General features: G+C 50.4%; 2 protein-coding genes across 6 annotated transcripts in view; both read left to right on the top strand.

Annotated features, from left to right (window-relative positions):
• Positions 1-1,696: 1,696 nt before the first annotated feature.
• The window catches only part of fra (neogenin protein frazzled), a 305,588-nt gene continuing 288,336 nt past the window's right edge, over positions 1,697-18,948 (top strand). For all 5 annotated transcript variants that reach the window (XM_075693301.1, XM_075693300.1, XM_075693302.1 and 2 more), the window contains exon 1: positions 1,697-2,022. In XM_075693301.1, the coding sequence (XP_075549416.1) occupies positions 1,932-2,022 (91 nt within the window). In that variant the 5' untranslated portion in view covers positions 1,697-1,931. The remainder of the gene's footprint in view (positions 2,023-18,948) is intronic.
• On the top strand, positions 12,820-15,400 carry LOC142583041 (E3 SUMO-protein ligase PIAS2-like). Its single transcript, XM_075693297.1, has one exon. The coding sequence runs from the start codon at positions 12,970-12,972 to the stop codon at positions 14,119-14,121; it is 1,152 nt and encodes a 383-aa protein (XP_075549412.1). The 5' UTR covers positions 12,820-12,969; the 3' UTR covers positions 14,122-15,400.

The raw sequence follows: 18,948 nt of genomic DNA, 5'->3' as shown, positions 1-18,948 counted from the left end.
ATGCCCCATTTGATTATACAGACAGCCCACTATAAGAACATATTCCACATAGTTTACTCTCAGCGTTTGGCTACCCTTCACGCAATAAGCTGGTTCGGGAGACTCCATCGCGGTGGCCGCGCGCATTGGCGTTCACTGTACATATTCGGTAAAGAGATATCGCCTGTAAACGATTATGTTCTTTCAGTTTGCCCAAGATTATTATATCGACAATCAAAAACGTCCCTCGTTTTGAGAGTACCTACATAAATGTCCAGCTGGAGGGCTGCCGCGTGGTGTTTTTATTGAACGCCGTAAGCGAAACCTATGAGGAGCACGCCGCGTGATCCCTCATACTACGCAAGGGAGGCACTTCCGACAGATGGCGACTCCGTAAGTCCTCCCCGCCAATATTGCTACGGACCAGTATTTACGATCGACAACGGAGAAGCCAGTGGTGTGAAGACGACGACAACGATTGGAGGCTATAGTGGGGACTGTTGCCTTTTGGCCAATTGTGCAACGTATTCATTTTTTTTCAAATATACTTGTATATAGCTTCTAGTCTGCGTATTCGCGCGTAACATATTTGGTAGAGGTGCGGAACACATCCACAGCGTCTTTATACATCAGATGTTCTCGTCCGCTGAACTACAATGGCAGTGGCCATGGCGTTATAGTTTCGATTTCGCCGCGCGCTTACTTGTAATGTTCCCTGTAAGCTCACCCAGTATAGCCAATTGCGTGGGTTATTTAGTAGGATTTGCCTTCTTCGTTTTTGGCATTAACTTGAAGTAATGTTATTGCATCATGGTCTGCATGTCTATTCTTCACATCGGCCTCTTATTTTGTCTTGATGGAAAAATGGAAAACTTATCTCACTATATACCTGGTAGAGCATGCAGTTGCACCGCAAAAAGCAAACAGCCACACATGATCGAAAGCATTACCATTAATCTGCAGTCATAGAGCAGTGATCGTAAATGGCGATATAGGTGCGCATACACAGGCAAAAGTTGCCATCTTTTTTCGCTCTTGGATAGGCGTATTATTCACACGGGTCATACAAGTGTTTACGATTTAAGAAAGTTCTCGATTTAGCAGAATAATGACTCCGTCAAATCAAGGTTTACCCTGATATCTCCGTGATAACGCTGAACTTACGATAGCGGAACTCTCGGCATTTGTTCGGTGGCAAAGAGTGTTCCTAGCATATATGCGTCTTGGTAAAAGCAACCTACCTGCTATTTTATAACGTCAATCTGATATGTTAGTTTAATATTCTAGTTTAGGTCCCTCACAAGCAGCGTGCTCTTTCAACGTGATTTTCATTATGGATTTCTCTCAGAAGAAGTACAGCCACATGGCGCATATGTGAATGTTACACATATGACACTGAACGAATTATCACCTAATCGCGTTATGAAACCAACAAATGCGATCAGCTGCCATTTAGCTTCTGTAGTATGTAGTGCGGCTAAATTCGAAAATCACCTAAAGCATGCGCGAAAATGGAGCTAAGAATCTCGGTGGGCAGTGCAAGTCAACAAGAACTGCGAAATCGAAACAGGAACTGGCATACCGAAACCGAAAGCAATGTTTAGTTTTGAATAAGGACCCTAGAGGCGCGACATGCGCGGCCTCTTTTTCCTATTGGTCCGCAAGAGCGAAGGCGTCCCCAACTCGGTTGCCATAACAGCGCTGTAAAAATTCAACATGGACCCACCATATTCGGTCGGAGAGAGTGCTCGGGAGAGTTGTTTGGGTCTGTGGTGTACGGCTTGTCAAACGCACGCCTCGCCTAGCGACGATGTGATGCCGCCGAAGAGGATCGCCGTCGTCTGACAGTGCGCGGCAGCAAGTTTCGCTTCGCAGACTCCGTGGCTTCGAGGAGAGCTGGTCATCTCCTATGAGTGTTTTCTCGGATCTGATCCTGTGCGGGGCATAACGCGATGGCTGGGCAGCATCGGAAGCAACGTGGTTTACGATGGTTCGCGCTCGCCGTGTCCTACGTGCTCATCGGCGTCTTCAGCACCGTCAAAGGTCAGTTCTTGGACGTTGCAAAAAATGCCCCCCTCCACTGTCGTCTGCTTTTTAAACGAGCACGTGAAAAAACTGTCGTGGACAGTGTAAACAAACGGGTGCGGGACTTCGCTTCGATAGGCGAGCGGCACTCTACTGCTCGTCCGTGCTCTTAAAATAGGCTTAGTTACCATCATCTGTCGGCTGATTTCATTGCGGTTAGCATCTCTACGCCCATAATTCTCAATTCATCAGCATACGTACAGTTGCTTACGTTAAAGAGACCACTTTGTGTACCGCCGTTAGAGGGATAGCGGTATCTGTACCGCTTCTCCTCGACTGACTCATCCGGAGGAGCATCCTTTCAGTCCGGAGGAGAGAATGAGGAAACGTGCGTTGATACGCGCCGGTGGTCGCGCACGTTGCTTTGTGAACCTCAGCATCGCGTTAGCGCTTTAATTGCGCAATAAAATGATACGTTATTCGATTATTTTGGTCAGAGTGCGCTTTCTCTTGTTTCATTGTTTGAGTGGGAGCGGCTCCCATGCCGCTAGATCGATCCCGCGGCGGTACGTGCTTGCCGAATGCTTGACAGGTGAAGCTATAAACTGCACCATGCTTCTGTAGCATTAGCTACACCACACTACCAGACAATTATGCGCATCTCATGCACAATCTAAGACACTCTATTTGAAAAGAGTTTATTTTCACCTTACATGTACGCATTTACATTTACGTTGACAATAGAGCACGGTGCGCGCGCTTATTCGTTGTGTTTGCGGAGAACACCGTTCATAGTTCATGTGTCAGGCTTGTCATGTCAATCGCTGGGACACGCTGTGCCGAACAGAATTATAGCTGTCACTAAACAGTAGATTTTAGGCGCGGGCACCGGTGCGGTGAACAGGTAAGCAGGTAATTCATATCTTATTACATTTCGTGCTCATTCTCATATAATAGTTGGTTGTAAAATCGAACGACTGACTTCATGATTCATCTGACTGCGTTGTCTTCGCAATATGTGCCTAAACCACTACGCATTAATGTTCCTACGCGCAGAGATATTAAAAAAGATAATAATAAAACAGCGGCTGAAGTCAAGTGTACTCTTTACGGATCAAAGTGGAAAAGAAATAGATGTCTAAAAAAATGAAAGAAATTAGTGAACCTGCATGCCGTGTAGTTTCGTTTTTTTTTTCTTTTTCTTCTTTCTTTGTCACCCCCCCTTCACAAGCGACCGCGCGAATAAAAGCATCCCCCACGGAGGTTTCTGCGCTGGGCAGACTCCCCAACCCCCGTCAGTTACAGTTTTATAACTAAAAAAAAACGGTTATTTTTATTCATTGTTGTTGCAACGAGGATTCCAAAGTCTCAGTTCATTGTGCGAGTACGTCATTTGAACAAAAATATAAAAGGCAATAATGATTGATTGGTTAGGGTCTTGCGACCCAAAAACAACACTGGGGCTACGAGGCACACCGTAGTGGAATATTATTCTGCCCACCTGAGGTTCTTCACGGCGTGCCTAAATGTCGGCACACGAGCTTCTTTGCATTCCGCCCCCGCCGAAATGCCGCCGCCGCGCCTGGGAGTCGAACCAACGACCTCAGCAGTTGAACGTCCAAGCCACTGAGCGAACGCTGCCGCCGTGGATAAATAACGACATGCATCAGCATAACATCACGCATTAAAAAAAAATCCACCGTCATTAAATTTCCATTGTCATTTCTTTTTTTCTCTCATTGAGCTCAATTGACATAGAATGTTTTTCTTTGTTGCTTATCGGTGTTATCGATGTTATCGATGTTACAGCTCTCGCTTGCCTGCGCGTCCACATAGGTCCAGGCAGCCTTTTCGTGGTCGCAGAAAAAAAGAAAAGGAAACGAAAAAAAAAAAAAGGAAGGGATATCTCTCCTTGCTTCCGAAGGACTTCACAGGTCCCCCTATCTATTACTGCCAGCGCGACTTCCGAGGGGCGTACGTGTGCCCTTCATCTCGACGTCTCTGTCTACCCGCTTTTCTTTTTTCCTTTTCTTCTTCTTACTCCCGTGCCGGGTTTCTTTCTTTTGCTTTTCCCTTCGTCGCTCGCGGTGCATTTACCTCGTGATCGATCATCCCGAGGCGGCGGTTGGCGACAGCGCTCGGACGCCGAGGCTAGGAATGGCAGGGGGGAACCCGGGGCCCGCGCGCGTACACAGCGCTGAAGCCAGCGCCTGCTATACTACATCCATGGCTGTCGCGCAGTTCGGGAGTCAGCCGGCAGAACCAGAGGCTTGCGATAAGCGTCCGGGAGCACAATAGAAGCCCACTGCGCGCCACACGTGCCCGTTGCTTCCTCGTCGTTATTTTCTCCCTGCCCGATGTTGTTTTGCTGCGCAAGGACGCGCGCGCGATCGCCAGTATATCCAGCGTCGTTAATTAGCCTCCTCTCAATCTCTCGGTCGCGTATCTGCAGCAGCAGCGCCCGCTTAGGTCAGCGCGGACTCGCCTCGTGTCTGACCTTGTTTCTGGATCAGTTTATCGAGAGAAAGAGAGAGGATTTGCTTGAAGGAAGTCGGAGTGGTTGGCCTGAACTGCTAATTCTGAACAGGATGGAGGGGTAACGGGACCGTATATGTGTGACGAGGGCTATGATGATGGTATAAACTGGAGAGCATGGCGGCAACGATTGGGGCAATAAGTTGAGCATGTAGTGCTCATTATTCAATAAATCCAGAAATTCCATTCAGAAAAGTCATCCAAGGAGCCACGCGGTTCCAGATCTTGGCTGGGGTCACTGATTCAAATGAAACTTCATACAAGGGCGTCAAAGAGAGACTGGAGTGTGAGCTTCTGGTTATCAAATGAAGGAAAACACGAAGCTATAGAGGGACACTAAAGATACATGTTGAGTTAAACTTTATTAGTACATTACGGGCCTCGGAAGTAGACCTCTCTTAACGCGGTAGGAGGCTTGGTAGGCCAGAAAAGACGCAATAACGTAAGACCGGTGGCAACATTGCTTCGACGTTCCCGCGTCGGCTCGTCGTGACGGCATAGATTTCGTCAGTGGCTACTTCGGGTATAGTTGATAGTCCAACGTAGATAAATAGCACGTTCAGTTCTAAAGGAGTCAGTATTCTTTGAAATCCGTGACAATGACGTACGGCGCTGATGTTTCGGCGAGAATTTTCAAGAACAAACGATCTTTTGCCTTTGTTTTCTCCACTAATAATCAACCGTTTGCCCCTAATTTGGCTATATAAAAATAATTTTGAATAAATATTTCACCAGTCTAAACTGAGATATCGGATGAATTAAATTTGCCGTGAGCGGAGGCATCGTATGCCAGCGGACAACGTAAAAGCGAGGACTGGTCGCGACGATATACTTACGATATCTGACACTATTATAGCTCTCCACGACTTCAGCGGCAGCGTCTGGTGGAGATCGTATGCATTTATTATTCAAGAGCTACATTTCATTCGAAAATGAACGAAAACTGATGCTGGCAGTTTTCGTGGACTTTCCATGCACAAGAAGGACCGAATACCTCGAAAATATCAGGGAGTTTGGCGACATCATGCTGGTGACCTCGGCGTCACGACTTAAGTGCGCAATTGAGTAATTTCGCTCCGATGCGGACAGCAGCCTGCTGGCCTAAGCGATGACGCTGTTCGCTCCATGCTGACGGTGGTCCAAGACAGCGCCGATCCCGTAACCACTCGCGTCAGTGCGGACTTTGGTGCGAGCTGATGGGTCGAAGTGGGCCAAAATGGCAAGTGTAGTGAGGAGTGTGTTTAACTCGGAGAAAGCCGCGACTTGCGCAGGGCCCCAGGTAAAATGGGCGTCCTGTTTAAGAAGATCTTGGAGCGGTTTCGCAATCAGTGCAAAATTCTTCACGAACCGGCGAAAATATATGAGCGGAGCCCCGCAAAGCTGCGAACATCTTTGGCAGACTTGGGCACAGGGAAGTCTTTCACGGCTCGAATTTTTTTCTGGTGTCAGGTTGTACGCCAGCAGCGTCCACGATATGGCCAAGGATGGTATAATGCGGCGACTGCCAAAATGGCACTTCGATTAATTAAACTGAAGTCCGGCACGGCGGAACACGCCAAGCGCCGCTGAGAGGCCTTTGCCATAGCCTATTGCGCCAGTAAACCGCTTTTTTTTTTCCTTGAGCCAAAAGGGGGCGAATGGATGACATCGCAAACGTTTTTATTGAAAGCAAAATAAATAAATAAACATTGCGTCCGGGTTAGGCCTTCGGGGTCAGCATGTGGCGCGCAGGGTCCGCGGTATACAGCAGTTCTGGATTAAGTGGGCTCCTCTTCGGGTGTGATAGTGTCAGATGTGGGCTTCGAGCCCTGCTTTTTAACGTAATTGAGCACAGATGTTCAACACTTTCTTTTTTCCTATACTCCGCCGGCCCCTCCAAGTCGACCACTGGTCCAGCGAGGTTGACGTCAGGCAACGTAAAACCTCGTTGCGTTCTGTGGCAGTTTCAGGGCAGTCCCTGAGCACCGAATGCGGATAAAGCTCCGCAAGTGACATGTCTACAAGTTTGGCCAAGTTCTGGCATTTAAGTTCATTGCCCACTTTGCCCGGAGCAGCTTGTTCCATAGGCGAGGCCTGTGCATCCCCTTTCTCCAAAGACCGCACATTTTCGAGGTTTCTGTCACTTCGGTCGTTGATTACCGGCACGTGGACTTCATAGCCATGCCACGTTGCTATACCTTGGCACAGGGATCATGCGTCGTTACAGACAAAAAATTTCCCAGTTGACGCGAAAGCATATACAAATCACAGCATTGAGAGAACGTGTCGCTCAAGTGAGTATAGGGGAACTAATGAGCGTTGTACAACGAGTAGTACATGTATACCCTGTAGCACAGGGGCTTCTTATTTTGTTCCTCCTTTTGCCCGTGTTGTTTTGCTTATACCGTCAGGTCACAACGCGGCTTGCCCGTAATCAGAGAAACCTGCGGCGTTCAGCTTGTAGCTCTTAAGAAGCGCCTGAGCCCGAGGGGGGAGGGAGGGAATTGGAACCGGCGCTTAATATAGGCGTTGTACATTGATCGGTCGGTGATTTCGTGGAGTAAAACAACGGCGATCGTGAAATTTCTGTTACAAGTTTACTATAGCTTACGGGTTTACTACAGCTTCTGACCCTTCTTTACTGGAATCCTGGCGAGCTTCTATAGACGTTATTGGATCTTGCCGTTGAGTGCGGGAATTGGCCGACGTCAATTGAGGGGGACTTAAAGAAATGAAGGTTGATTTACATTATGTACAGAATTAGAAACAGATAAAATAACAGTGAAAGTTAATCGACGGCCGGCAGCAAATCGAACGCTGCGGCCCATGGAAAAAAGAGCCTCTCTCCCTTTCCGATAGTTCTCTGGCTGGAAATGAGGTGACCCCGATGGACTGAAGGGGTTATAAGCAGAGGATGATGATGAGGAAAACGTTTTATTGACAGGAAAAGGGAAGGGAGAAGAAGAAGGGTAGTCGGAATTCCGGAATAAGAATCCGACCACCCTTCTTCTACGTTTTCATCATCATCATCATCTGCTTACAACCCCTTCAGTCAGTCATGTTCGCGTTATTTCCAGCCAATCGTAGGGCCCGTGCAAGAGGCGTCACGTTCGGCCAATGGGGACACTCGCTGGGCTCTATCCTCTGATCATCCGTTCGGCGTTGCCTCCTCGCCTGGTCGGCCAAGAACGATCTTCCAGTACTGCAAAGTAGCTTTCCTCGGGACTAAGGTCAACTACCTCGAACCGTACCAGCCTCCGTGTACACTTTCGGAAGGCGTCCCACAGGTGGGGTGACAAAAGCTCCACGCGCTATACACTCGAGGGCGGGATACCCAGCCTGTCTGGCGTGTCCGGTAGCATGGTGGTCGCGCACTGGAATGCGACGGCGAGTGGTTGCGCTCGGGGAACTTGACCGATGCTAATTAATGGTCCGTATCTAACAAGGTACAGGCGCTGAAAAAAAAATGGCAGTTTTAAACTCGACTCGGGCTTCGGTGAGCCACGAGTGCTGTATACAGGAGTCGCACCTATGGCTACATTGCTGGCCGTGCACGATGTACGCCCTTTAGACACTGCGCACGGAAGCAGTGCGCCCAGGAAGACTTACCAGACCTTGCACGCCTACTGCGCCCCAGTCGCGTTTGTATTAGCATTCCCGTGCGGCTTCGTACACTGCAACGGAACCTGGCATCCGTCACTCTCGGGATGCCCGACTTGTCACCGCTGTATAAATAAGCAGGCTCTTTCTCGGCGTATGTATGTATATTCAGAGGATCCCAGAAAGAAATAGGAGAAGGAGGGGGGCGTACACGCATTCACCAAGCACGAGCAGGCTATACTGATACTATATGTAAGTTCACGCTCGTGCACGCATGCGGTGCCCCGTACTTGTACGTAACGATGTGTAGGCGGAGGGCCGGATACGACCTGCTCGGCGCGTCCCCTCGACCCGCGACCGCCTCTGCTCACGGCCCGAGTGCCGCTCCGCGACGTGTTCCAGCCGTTCCGATGAAAGCGGAGAGCGTCATTAAACGCGCGGAAATGAAGGAGCGCGAGACCGTGGGAATGAATGTCTGGCCTGCGTCACCCGCGGTCCTGGCGTTTCCTGTGCGCCCGGGATCGAGGCCGACGTCCTGAAAAACCACCCTGCGGTCCCGACTGCAGTGCCGAAGGAAGTGTTCCTCTGCCAGCTACAGCTACTTTCGGAGGTTCAAGGTTAGGTCGGTGACGCGGTTAAAAAGGAAAAAAATAATAATAATACAAGTGAAAATTGGAAGCAGAAGACCAGTGCGAGCGAAATTGCTGCGCGACAAACGTGTACGCCTGAACTGCCTGATGTAAGAGCTTTCGTACGTATCTCCCATGTGAGAAGCACGGGCGGCTGTGAAGCGGGGTCTTTCCGAAGAGCAATATCCGGGTGACTGCGTGAGGACATATTCAAAAAGAAAAAATTGTACTGGCGTGGGTGTTGTGTTCTTAAAGCGGCGAAGTTCCTAGGATTACTGTTCGAGAAAACTTTAGCTCCGGGGTCAACTACGATTTCTGTCGTTGCACCCGTGATTGGAGCAGGTCAGCGCACCTGTGCAGAGTCGTATATCGCGAGATTGATCATGATGGTTATACTCATGATGTAATGCGTTTAGAGTTACGAGATGCCTATATCAAGGGAACGAAAACACTGTCGACGGCGATGAATAGATTACGAAACCTTCATGCATTTAAACACTTTAAGAAATAATGAGAACGTGTCGTGTTATATACAATTGCGTTTCAACAAAAAGTCTAACTGAAAGTCAAACTCTAACTGAAAGTCTAACTGAAAGCAACAGGTAGCCATAAGAAACGCAAAATATTGTCGTGCTACAACTTGTAAATAGCAAATACATTTTCATTTATCTTTATCTCTACCCTTAACAATATACTATATAACGTCTTGGATAAGGCGGACCATATATACGTGCGCGCAGGACAGCGCTATAATTTGAGATTGCTCGACAGATTTTTTGCCCTTTAACGTACGGAGGGATTCGGTTCGTGATATAGCAATGACGACGACGACTGCCCCCGCGGATAAGGAAGCTCAGTGGCGGGGGCAAGCGGCCGCTCCCCTCTGGACTCTGCCTCCACGGATCCGCCACGCGCTTTTGACGCCTCTGGGCGCAACGCACTTTCGCTCGCTTTTCAACTCCTCGGGCCCCGGAACCGCTCGCGGGATTCCCGCGGACGCCGCACGTGTCCTTATCCCTCACTCTACGTCGCTCACAGCAGGAACTCTCGGAAGTGTAGCCTATCCTCGCCTTCGCCCAGCACGTAGCATACTGCGCCCGCGCGCATGATTTATGTCGAACGGCTGCCGCGGCGAGCCCCGAGCACATCAGTCTGGCGAGGCGCGAATCAGCATGCAAAGCCGAAGCACCGCAGGCCGTCGGCGGCTCCACCCGCGCGCAAGCAAGCGAGCTCGCGACGTCCGATCGCTGCCCCCGAGAGCTGCGGCGCGCTACAAACAGCGCGCGCTCCGGATTCCGGTTTTCTTTCAACGCGGCCGCGCGCGCGCGCGCACGCATACCGCACGCGGCGCTTCGTTTTCGACGTTGTTGCGCGGCCGCCGTGACCCGCTCGGCGCGATTAGTATGCGGTACGCACGGGTCGAGACTTCGCCGTGCGTTAGTGCAGATAAAAGCAGGGGGGCAAGGGCGGGACAGCCCGTGTAGCGCGCCTAATAGCCGTCTCTCGTGTGTAGCAGCAGCAGCAGCGGCGGCGGCAAGTAAACACGATCCATTTCGGGCCCGTTTTGCCGGCTCGTATGGCTTTCTAAAGTGGACACGAGGACGAGGTACCGAGATTGAAGAAAAGAAAAAGAAGCGACGCTGTTGTGTGTATGCTCTCTGGAGATCAACGATACGGTGAACCCTAATTCCTGCGTGTCGCCGAAGAGGATAGCAAGCCTGTTTCTTTTCGCAACTCTATACCCCGGCGATACCGCACGCAGTTCCTAGTGTATAGGCTTGTTCCCGTAGGTTCGCGTAAGTGGGTAGAAGAGACGCCCGGCGCGTGGCCGAATTTTGGTTGATAGCCGGTCCCTATTGCAGCTGACTCTCTCGGGCTCTCCTCTGGAGGGAGAAATACGCGAGTTGGACGGTGGAGAAACGCGGACGGTTTACAAGCGCAATAAAATTTGGAGTCGTTTTCTTTCCCGATGTTCTATATCTTTCAAGGATACGAAAAGATATATACACTAGAATACCTACACCCGTTTTCCTTTTTTTAACCATGTGAACATATGTCGCGGCAGGCGGATACCAGTGAGAAAATTTGTGCCGGCTGACTGTTACTTAACTGTTTAAGGTCTATAGGTGCTTTGGTTCACTCAGTAATCACGACACTTCACGCGATTAAGTAAGTGCTGTCGGGTCCATGTTTTCTGTCGTTGGTACACTGTCGTACAGCAGTTCAGTTACCTCATGATGTCGTGGGTCTGAATCGAAACGGTGCTTGCGCAAGTAACATTGGATCACTTTCGAAATAAGGTTCATCACAAACTTAAAAGAGGGCGCACCAGCGAAACACAAGAGGACGCATACACAAGGAAAAGGCGTTAAACACGGACGGGCGCTGGTACCCCTTTTTCTGTGTGCCAACCTTCCAGTATACCGCACACACGTCACCAGAAAGTCGTTGCAGAACGTGCTTCCAAGCCACGTTGCGTTCCAGCGGCGGTCGTCTGCAGTCCGGAAGCCTCAGCTGTTTGCTTTTCGGCCGTTTACACGAACACGACGCGATCGCGGTTCGAGTCAGAAGTCAAGGTGACTCATCCGACCCGACCGTGTTTTTCATGAATCTTGCCATGCAGGTTGGACGACTCAAAACCACCAGTTGCAGGCGCGTGGACCGAAAAATCGTCTCGACGCTCATTAGGAGCCACCTGCTAGAATTTTTATCTGAACCCGACGACCGGCTTTCGGCCCGACGAGCCGACTCGACTCGACTTCATCGCGTTCGTGTAAACGTATAGGCATACTGTGTGCGCAGACCGCGCATATACGCTCGTGCCGTCTCGTTTGCGGGTCCCTTCCCCTGAGCCGCGAAGTACTCGTCCTGCATTGGCGCTGTCCCGCCAACGAGGGAAGCGCTGTATCATGGCTGTATGGTGCCGAAAGCGAAGTCTTCCTTTGATCTCCTTTCGATTATTTCTTTCCATCCTTCTTTCTTTCCTGCGATAGTGAAAAGCAGAGTGGCTGCCACGCTGTCTGAAGAACCTCTCTTGAAGAGGCTGAGCACGACGACAGGTTAGAAAGTAGTAAACGAAGAAGAAATTGTGAAGAATGCGGTTCGCTCGCGCTCTGTGTCTCGCTCATGTTTCGCGGCGGGACGTCCTTCTCGCTGTCGAGAGAGAGAATAAACATTGCATTTCGCGTGTTCGGGCCTGAGCACGAAAGGGCCGCCTGCATTCGTGCGAGTTGCTCGCTGTCGTCTTGGCACGATGGCGCGTACCAACTGCGGCCAAAATGAAGAGACGTGTCAGCAGACTGACGTGAAAAGGAACATAATTAATAATAATAATAATAATAATAATAATAAAAAGGAACTAAGCTTTATAAAGGAATGAGGTCTGGAGAAGCTTACTCCACAGGCCTGGCTCTTCTTGCTCGAGGCAACGCGTAACGGCACAAGAGTTTGCATTTCTTCGAGTCCGCTCGTTACAGCGTTCCGGCGCAGATTCGGTGGAGAGCGCAATGGTCGTGTTTGCTGGAGGGGGCAAGCTACTAGCAATTTTAATTGAGCAAATTACCCACGGCAGTCACTCCAGTGCTTAAATACTGCGAGTGCTACTGTCTAACCTCGCCACTCCAGCCGTGGCCTTAGGCGACAGGGCGCTTTCCAAGAAGGCAGGAAGAAGCGAGCCATCGCAACTATTGTTGGAACCATTCATGGGAAGGCTGTCGTCGACTCACACGTTTAATCTTTAGCGTAAATGGTCTTATAGAGATATGTTCCCGGAGCTCTTGCCTGATCGAAGCTATGTGAGCTAGCTGAAGATGAGCCGTATGATTTGTGAAGTTTACGTACGTCGCAATAATGGAGGCAAGCGCGGGCTATAGGCACATTAAACAAATGTGCCACTTGATATGCGTGCAATTGCCGATCGCATGTCGTGATGCGCGAGCTCTCAGAATCAAAACTGCGCCTTCTGAAGAACTATGAAGAACATGACGTTAGTGGCACCTGGTGGCACTCCATGCAGGCTCACGGATTCTGACGTAACGGGTGCGCGGGTGAGCAAAAATACTGCTTGCTCGCACCGCTCTGATCGTTGGGAAAGATAGCGCATCATTCGCACTATAAGGCCGGAAAACGATGTAAGACGGGCACGAACTGTCAAATGAAACGATATATCGAACGAAAGCTTAGTCCACTGCGCGGTTGATTCGTCACGAAGACGACGACACCGATGGTGCGGCCTAAGCCGGCCGGCCGACGTTTGACGATGAGTCCCGGAGGCACGGCCAAGACGCCCGGTAAGCGGTCGTGTTCGATGCACCCGCGTGTGCGTTTCAAGCGGCTCCCCTTCTACGAAGTCCTGGCGAAACTTCTGCCGCCAACGCGCCTCGCGACCAGCGGAAGCTCAGACTGGCAGAAAGTGAGTCTTCATTTTCAGTTCAGATCGGAGGACTTGACGGACATTCGCTCGTCGGTGACGTATAAAACGGCATCGATTCCGGAGTTCGAAGTTCAAGTGCACCTTCGGTTCTGTTTGCTGAACACGAGATGCGAGCAGGACGACAGCTACCCTTCCGATCTGGCCGTAAAGGTCAACGGTCGGCCCGTTTCAGTGCCAGCGCCGATTCCCTCCAAGGTCTCCGACGGGGCGACCGAATGGATACACCTGCCCATCGACATCGTCACCTCCTGTTTTCTGTCTTCTTCTGTGAGAAACCAGGTTTCTGTGACCTGGCGGCCCGTACGCGACCGTGAGTACGTCGCTGGTGTGTTCCTGGTCAGGAAGCTGTCTGTAGCGACGATTCTTAGCGGGCTGCAGCAGGGAAGCAGGCAGAGGGCATCCCTCACGAGAGCGATGATCAAGAAAAAGATGAAGCGCCGGGCGAATTGCGACGATGTCGCGGTGACGAGCTTTCGCGTTCCGCTCACGTGCCCGCTGAGCCGGGCGCGAATGAGCGTCCCGTGCCGCGGTCGTGCGTGCAAGCACCTGGAGTGCTTCGACGCCTCCAACTACCTGCAGATCAACGAGAGGAGGCCCGCGTGGACGTGCCCCCTGTGTGGTCAGCAGGCAGCATTCTCGTCGCTGGTCGTCGACCAGCTGTTCGTTCGCATCGTTGCGGAGGCGCCCGGCGACTGCGTCATCTTCCGCGAGGACGGGTCCTGGGCTCCGTCGGCGTCCCGGAAGGAGGTTTGTGACATCGACGACGACGCCGCCACTTCCGCGACACCGTCCTCGTCGAGTGCTCGGAGTTCAACACCACCTTCGCGGTCCTCGCCTACCGAGCATTGCAAGCGGCCCAAGATGGAGGTTGTTGACTTGACCGAGCTCAGCAGCAGTGACGGGGAGGAGGAGGTGAGCAGTGCTCCGTGCCGTCAAGTCTAGCGGCGCGCAACGCCTGTAGATATATATATGGCACCAGAACACTTGCCCTGGACCTATATAGCGATAGGTTCCCGGTACCGCTGCATTCCGCCTCCTCCCTTGCATCACCTGTGGCGAGGTGACGTCACCGCAGGGATTTATTTATCAAGTTTAAGGAACGGCGATGGCCCACGGTGGGATAGGCGCTTCCCAGTTCCACATTCCAAGTGCGCGAAGTCGTGACACGAATGGAAGCATCAGTATACCCCTCAGTTTCCCAGTATCCCTGATCATGTGGATGCAGCGCGTTGATTCGCTTTTATGGCACCGTTTAAACGACTTGCACAGATCTTGGCGCGCCTTGTTAACGTGCGCGATTGAGCGCAGCCGCGTTTTCAGTGCTGCGCTGAAAGTGCCCATCGGTATAATGATCCGTTGTCGTGGCGAGCATTTATATAAATGGGGCTTTCCGGATTTTATTGCTTTCGTACGTGTTGTAAAGGCAAGAGCAGACAGGTAGAATAAATCGAGCTGTTCTCTTCTGAATGGATTCTAGTGTTTTGTTATGGTTTACTTGAAAAGGGCCAGTATAGCGGAGGGCACAGGCGTACTTAAGTTCGGGACGTGGAATGGTTTTATAGACACAATTTCGCAGAAAGGGCGGACGAAAGGTGACGACGTAGCCAAGTGCACGGCTAGCAGAATTTGTGCGCTTGGTACGAAGCGACCAATTAAGATCATGATAGATGTCTACACAAAGAATATAAGAATCTGCATGAGTTATACTGCTGTTAATGCTGTGTGTTGGGGGAAGATACGATGGTGGTGGAAAATAATTATATTTTACTTACGTTCGGCATCACAAACCTGGTTTCGCACCATTCTATATTAAGAGAGTAGAAGCGTCGGCATGGGATACTTCCAGTGTTGTTAATAATGTAATATAACAACTTTTCTACAGCCGCTTCCTGTTTGTTTCGTCACGACACGGAATGTGGGAGCTGTACACTGCGTCGTTTCGACACTCATTCTGGCTCACTCGATCAGTTGCCTCGTTTACTGCTACGCATTGTGAGAGCCGATGTAGCAGCATAACGGACGGACGGGCGAGCGAGTCGGAGCGATTGTCGAAACGTCCCATGCCCTGCTCCAACGTGACCACATAGTGTGTCGTGACGTCACGAGAAAGTATCCTCCTGGGAAACTAAACCGAAACTGGCTGTAGAAAAGCTGTTAAATTATTCACGGCGCCCTGAGGCTTGTGGCTCTCTTTGCCAGGGTTTAGACCAGTTCAGACTAAAGCTTTAGGACTTGAATTTAACGCAAAAAAAAAAAGAAAAGAAATAGTGCAACACCAGTTGAATAGTCGAACATTTCGTTTAGGGCCAAGTGCGTTTCGTTCCGTTGTAGAAGGGGTTCAGAAACGGCCGATCCAATTTTTTTTGTGGCAGCTTACATGCTGCGTGGCGATACTTTTCGGCGTTTAAAGAAAGCCCGCGAAGTATGAAGTAAAACCGCCTGACTGCGCTCGTGCTCTATCGTATTGCAGTGCTCTCAACCTTGCTTCGAGCCTATCGCTTATCAGGGAGGACGGCGTTTCCCTTCCGTGTGCCACCGCCAAAGATGCTGACGCAGTGTGAAGCCGATGCCACGGTCCCCGCGCACTGTCCTTTCGCACGAAGCGAGGTTGAGGGCTCTGCAATATACGATGGCGCATGAGCGCAGTCACGTGGTTTTACTTCATATTTCGCGGGCTTTCTTTAAACGCCGAAAGAAAAAAAAATCACGCAGCATGTCTACGTTAGCACATGAAAATTGGATCGGTCGTTTCTGAATCCCCTCTACAACGCAACGAAACTCGCATAGCCCGAAAGTGAATATTAAACATTTTGCATAATTCATCTTAATCGGCTAATCAGGCGGAATGTAAAAATACAGTTTCATTCAGCTGCGACTAACCACTTTTTCCTTGTTTTAATTCTTGGTTCAAGTTGCGTGAAACACCCTGTATATATGTATGGGCGTAGTAGCGAAACTCCCATGGAAGCCCACAATCCTGCAATTTCGGCTTGTTGAGGCACGGCAGCGCCATCTCGATCTTGTGGGACCAACTTCTCGGAGGGCAAAAATCAACGCCTTCCGTTCGAGGCTTGTTGTGCGAAGTCGGCTATACTGCGCCATCTCGCATCGCATACACAGAGCGCACAACAGTACAAATGAAGCGTAACTGAGCACATTCGCCACAACATTGCGTCACAATGCAACACGAATGCGTTTACTGATCCATCTGTATTTATATAGCCCTCATTCTATCATGACAAGCATTACACCGGTGATCATTGAGAGTTTCGCATGGACGCAGAGCAGTGGGTTCTCCCTGATTTTCAAATAAGTACGGCAGGCATGTGTGTACTTTATACCAACACATATCTGTTATTTAAGGGTCAAAATAAAATCAACGCTACACTGAAATAAATATCGAAAACCACACTTTCATCTCCATTAACGCAGCCTACGTGCCACCTGTTGTTTTTCTAGTAAACACAGCGCCTGTATTTATCACGTCTTTCTATGTCGTCGCCTTTCCGTGCGCCGTGTAAGCCTCATCATGTCATGCAAACACGTCCAAAGCGCATGCGTTACCATAGTCTGCAGACATAGCTAAAACATTGTTTAGTGAGAAGGCAGGGAAAAATAAAGCTTCCGATCAAATCTAATAAGGTTAATATCATATGTATTGCCATTAGTTTTTATGGCTGTGCACAGGAGAGTTTCGACGACATTAGAGCGTTAAGTACCTGTCACGTACGGTCAAGAACGCAGTAGCAAAACTGCGAATTGCGAGACGAGCCGCTTATATTGGGCGAGCCTGTGCGCACAAGAGCGAGTGACACTGACGACACTCCAAGCACAACGATAGCGGCGTCCGCAGACGGCGATCGTCGAAATCTGCAGGTCCGCGGGTCAAGCGCGTCGGCTTTTGCACATGACTCGTCGAAGGTTCCAGCGCCAATCGCCGGCGCCGGAGTGTTTTACCGAAAGCACTACTCAATTCGCGTAGCGCGCACGATCAGATTACACAAGGTTTGGTGACAACCAACAAGGGGTAGAACCATCGATAACGTTCGAGAAACTTCCGATACATGCAGGCGCGTACTGCGCTGAGCGCGCGCTAACGTTTTAACTTTTGTTAGCGGGGTGAAGAATATGGTCACCCGAGAAAGACAAACAAGTACGCGTACAGAGCTGCGGTGGGCTTCACTGCGGAAGCGATGCGGAAGAAGCGTCCTCTCTGCTCAAGCTCGGCTCCGAGCGAGAACGGTGGCGTCACGCCAGATTTGCCCGTTCTGTAAGAGTCCACCTAGACTGTCCATTTCGGCCGCTGCTGATTGGATGCAGCTGTACTAGCGAGGAGGTGACGAGCGGCCCCAGCCAATCAGCAGCGGCCGAAATGGACAGTCCACTAGGTGGACTCCTCCAGGATACCTCCCCAGTGTTGCAGTACCGCCACAATGTCCGGGGTCGCCGGGCAGCGGATCGCGACAGTCAAGCCTGCTCGCCCTCATTGAGAGCAACCCTTCCCTCTGGAAGAACGACTCGATGGGTTTCAAAAACCTGCGGCTCAAGTAGGTTTTTGGAACCGCTCTGGAACCGCTTCGCCATTCACTCCCAGAAGAGCTTCCCCATGCTGGAACCTCACTGGTGACAACCTACGATATGTGTAGTACATCATCAAGAGACAGCAGTACTACGATGAGTTGAAGGACAAACAAGGTGTAAGAATATTGTGCTCATAATATTCCTATACACCGTGAATACAAGACTGCGTGGACAAAAACGGAGAGCTCGAATACACCGATGGGTAGAAGTTCTTCGACTGCCTCAGCTTCCTGCGAGTTGACTCGACCAGAGCCCTTCCGGACTATTGTCATTAGTCCACCACTTGGAGAAAGAGCCGCTGATCGGGCTGTATGAAGATAGGGACGATATGCTGTTCGGCGACGGCGCCAGGAGCGTCTGACAGCGTCTCAACGCCTCCTGAACAACCGACGACTGCGTGGAATACATCAACAGCTTGAGTCGCCTTCGGCTCCGTCGCCCGCGAAGAAGGTTTGGCTTTCCCCGGCTTTGACAATATAATCGCTGGTTACTTGCGTCGCCTGCCGGATGAGGACAGGCTCAAGTTCCACTGCCACATTATGAGCTGCACGAATGACTCCTTCAAGTGCTGCACGCGTTCCGGCGGAAAGCGGTCACCCGAGAAAGATAAAAAATTACACTTGTCAATACGGTAATGCCGCCGCGACATATCTCAGCCGACATGATCTCAGCACGCATTGTCAAAAGCAAACTGTAGTTTCGTACTCGTGTTTATTTGTGGATGGAAGCAAAAAGCGTATGACCTCACATTTTTGCATTCTAATGACAATGTCTGCATAATTTTTCACATGTTTTCATTAGTGACGTAATAGATGTATAATTTTCATCAACAGGCGTTTTGCCTCGCCAGATGTAGTCGCGTTTCAATCGCATGACTGCGTAATCGATGATGTCGCTGCCCATTGGTTTGGAACCGCATTTCAGCCTCGCCTTCGCGACCAATGTTATTTGACCTTGAGAACGGCGCCGTGAACTGACACTCATCCGCGACGTTGTAGCGAAGTGACGCAGCTGTTGGAGATCAGACGCATCAGCTCACCAGGCAGACGAAGATGAAGGGAGATGAGCTCCGGGCAGGGTCAAGTGCAGATCCGCAGGTACGACGACGAGAAGTAGCATTCCATCAAATGGGTTTATTAACTTGGCGTTTACTTTAAATTTACACTGTACAAATATTTACATACAAAA

This window comes from Dermacentor variabilis, chromosome 5 (assembly GCF_050947875.1).
Source record: "Dermacentor variabilis isolate Ectoservices chromosome 5, ASM5094787v1, whole genome shotgun sequence".
Classification (NCBI taxonomy): domain Eukaryota; kingdom Metazoa; phylum Arthropoda; class Arachnida; order Ixodida; family Ixodidae; genus Dermacentor; species Dermacentor variabilis.
The sequence above is the reverse complement of the archived record's forward strand: the minus strand, read 5'-3'. Positions and strand labels throughout refer to the sequence as shown.

Excerpts from the sequence above, each read along its gene's own strand:
- LOC142583041 (XM_075693297.1), top strand. The coding sequence starts at position 12,970 with ATGGTGCGGCCTAAGCCGGCCGGCCGACGTTTGACGATGAGTCCCGGA.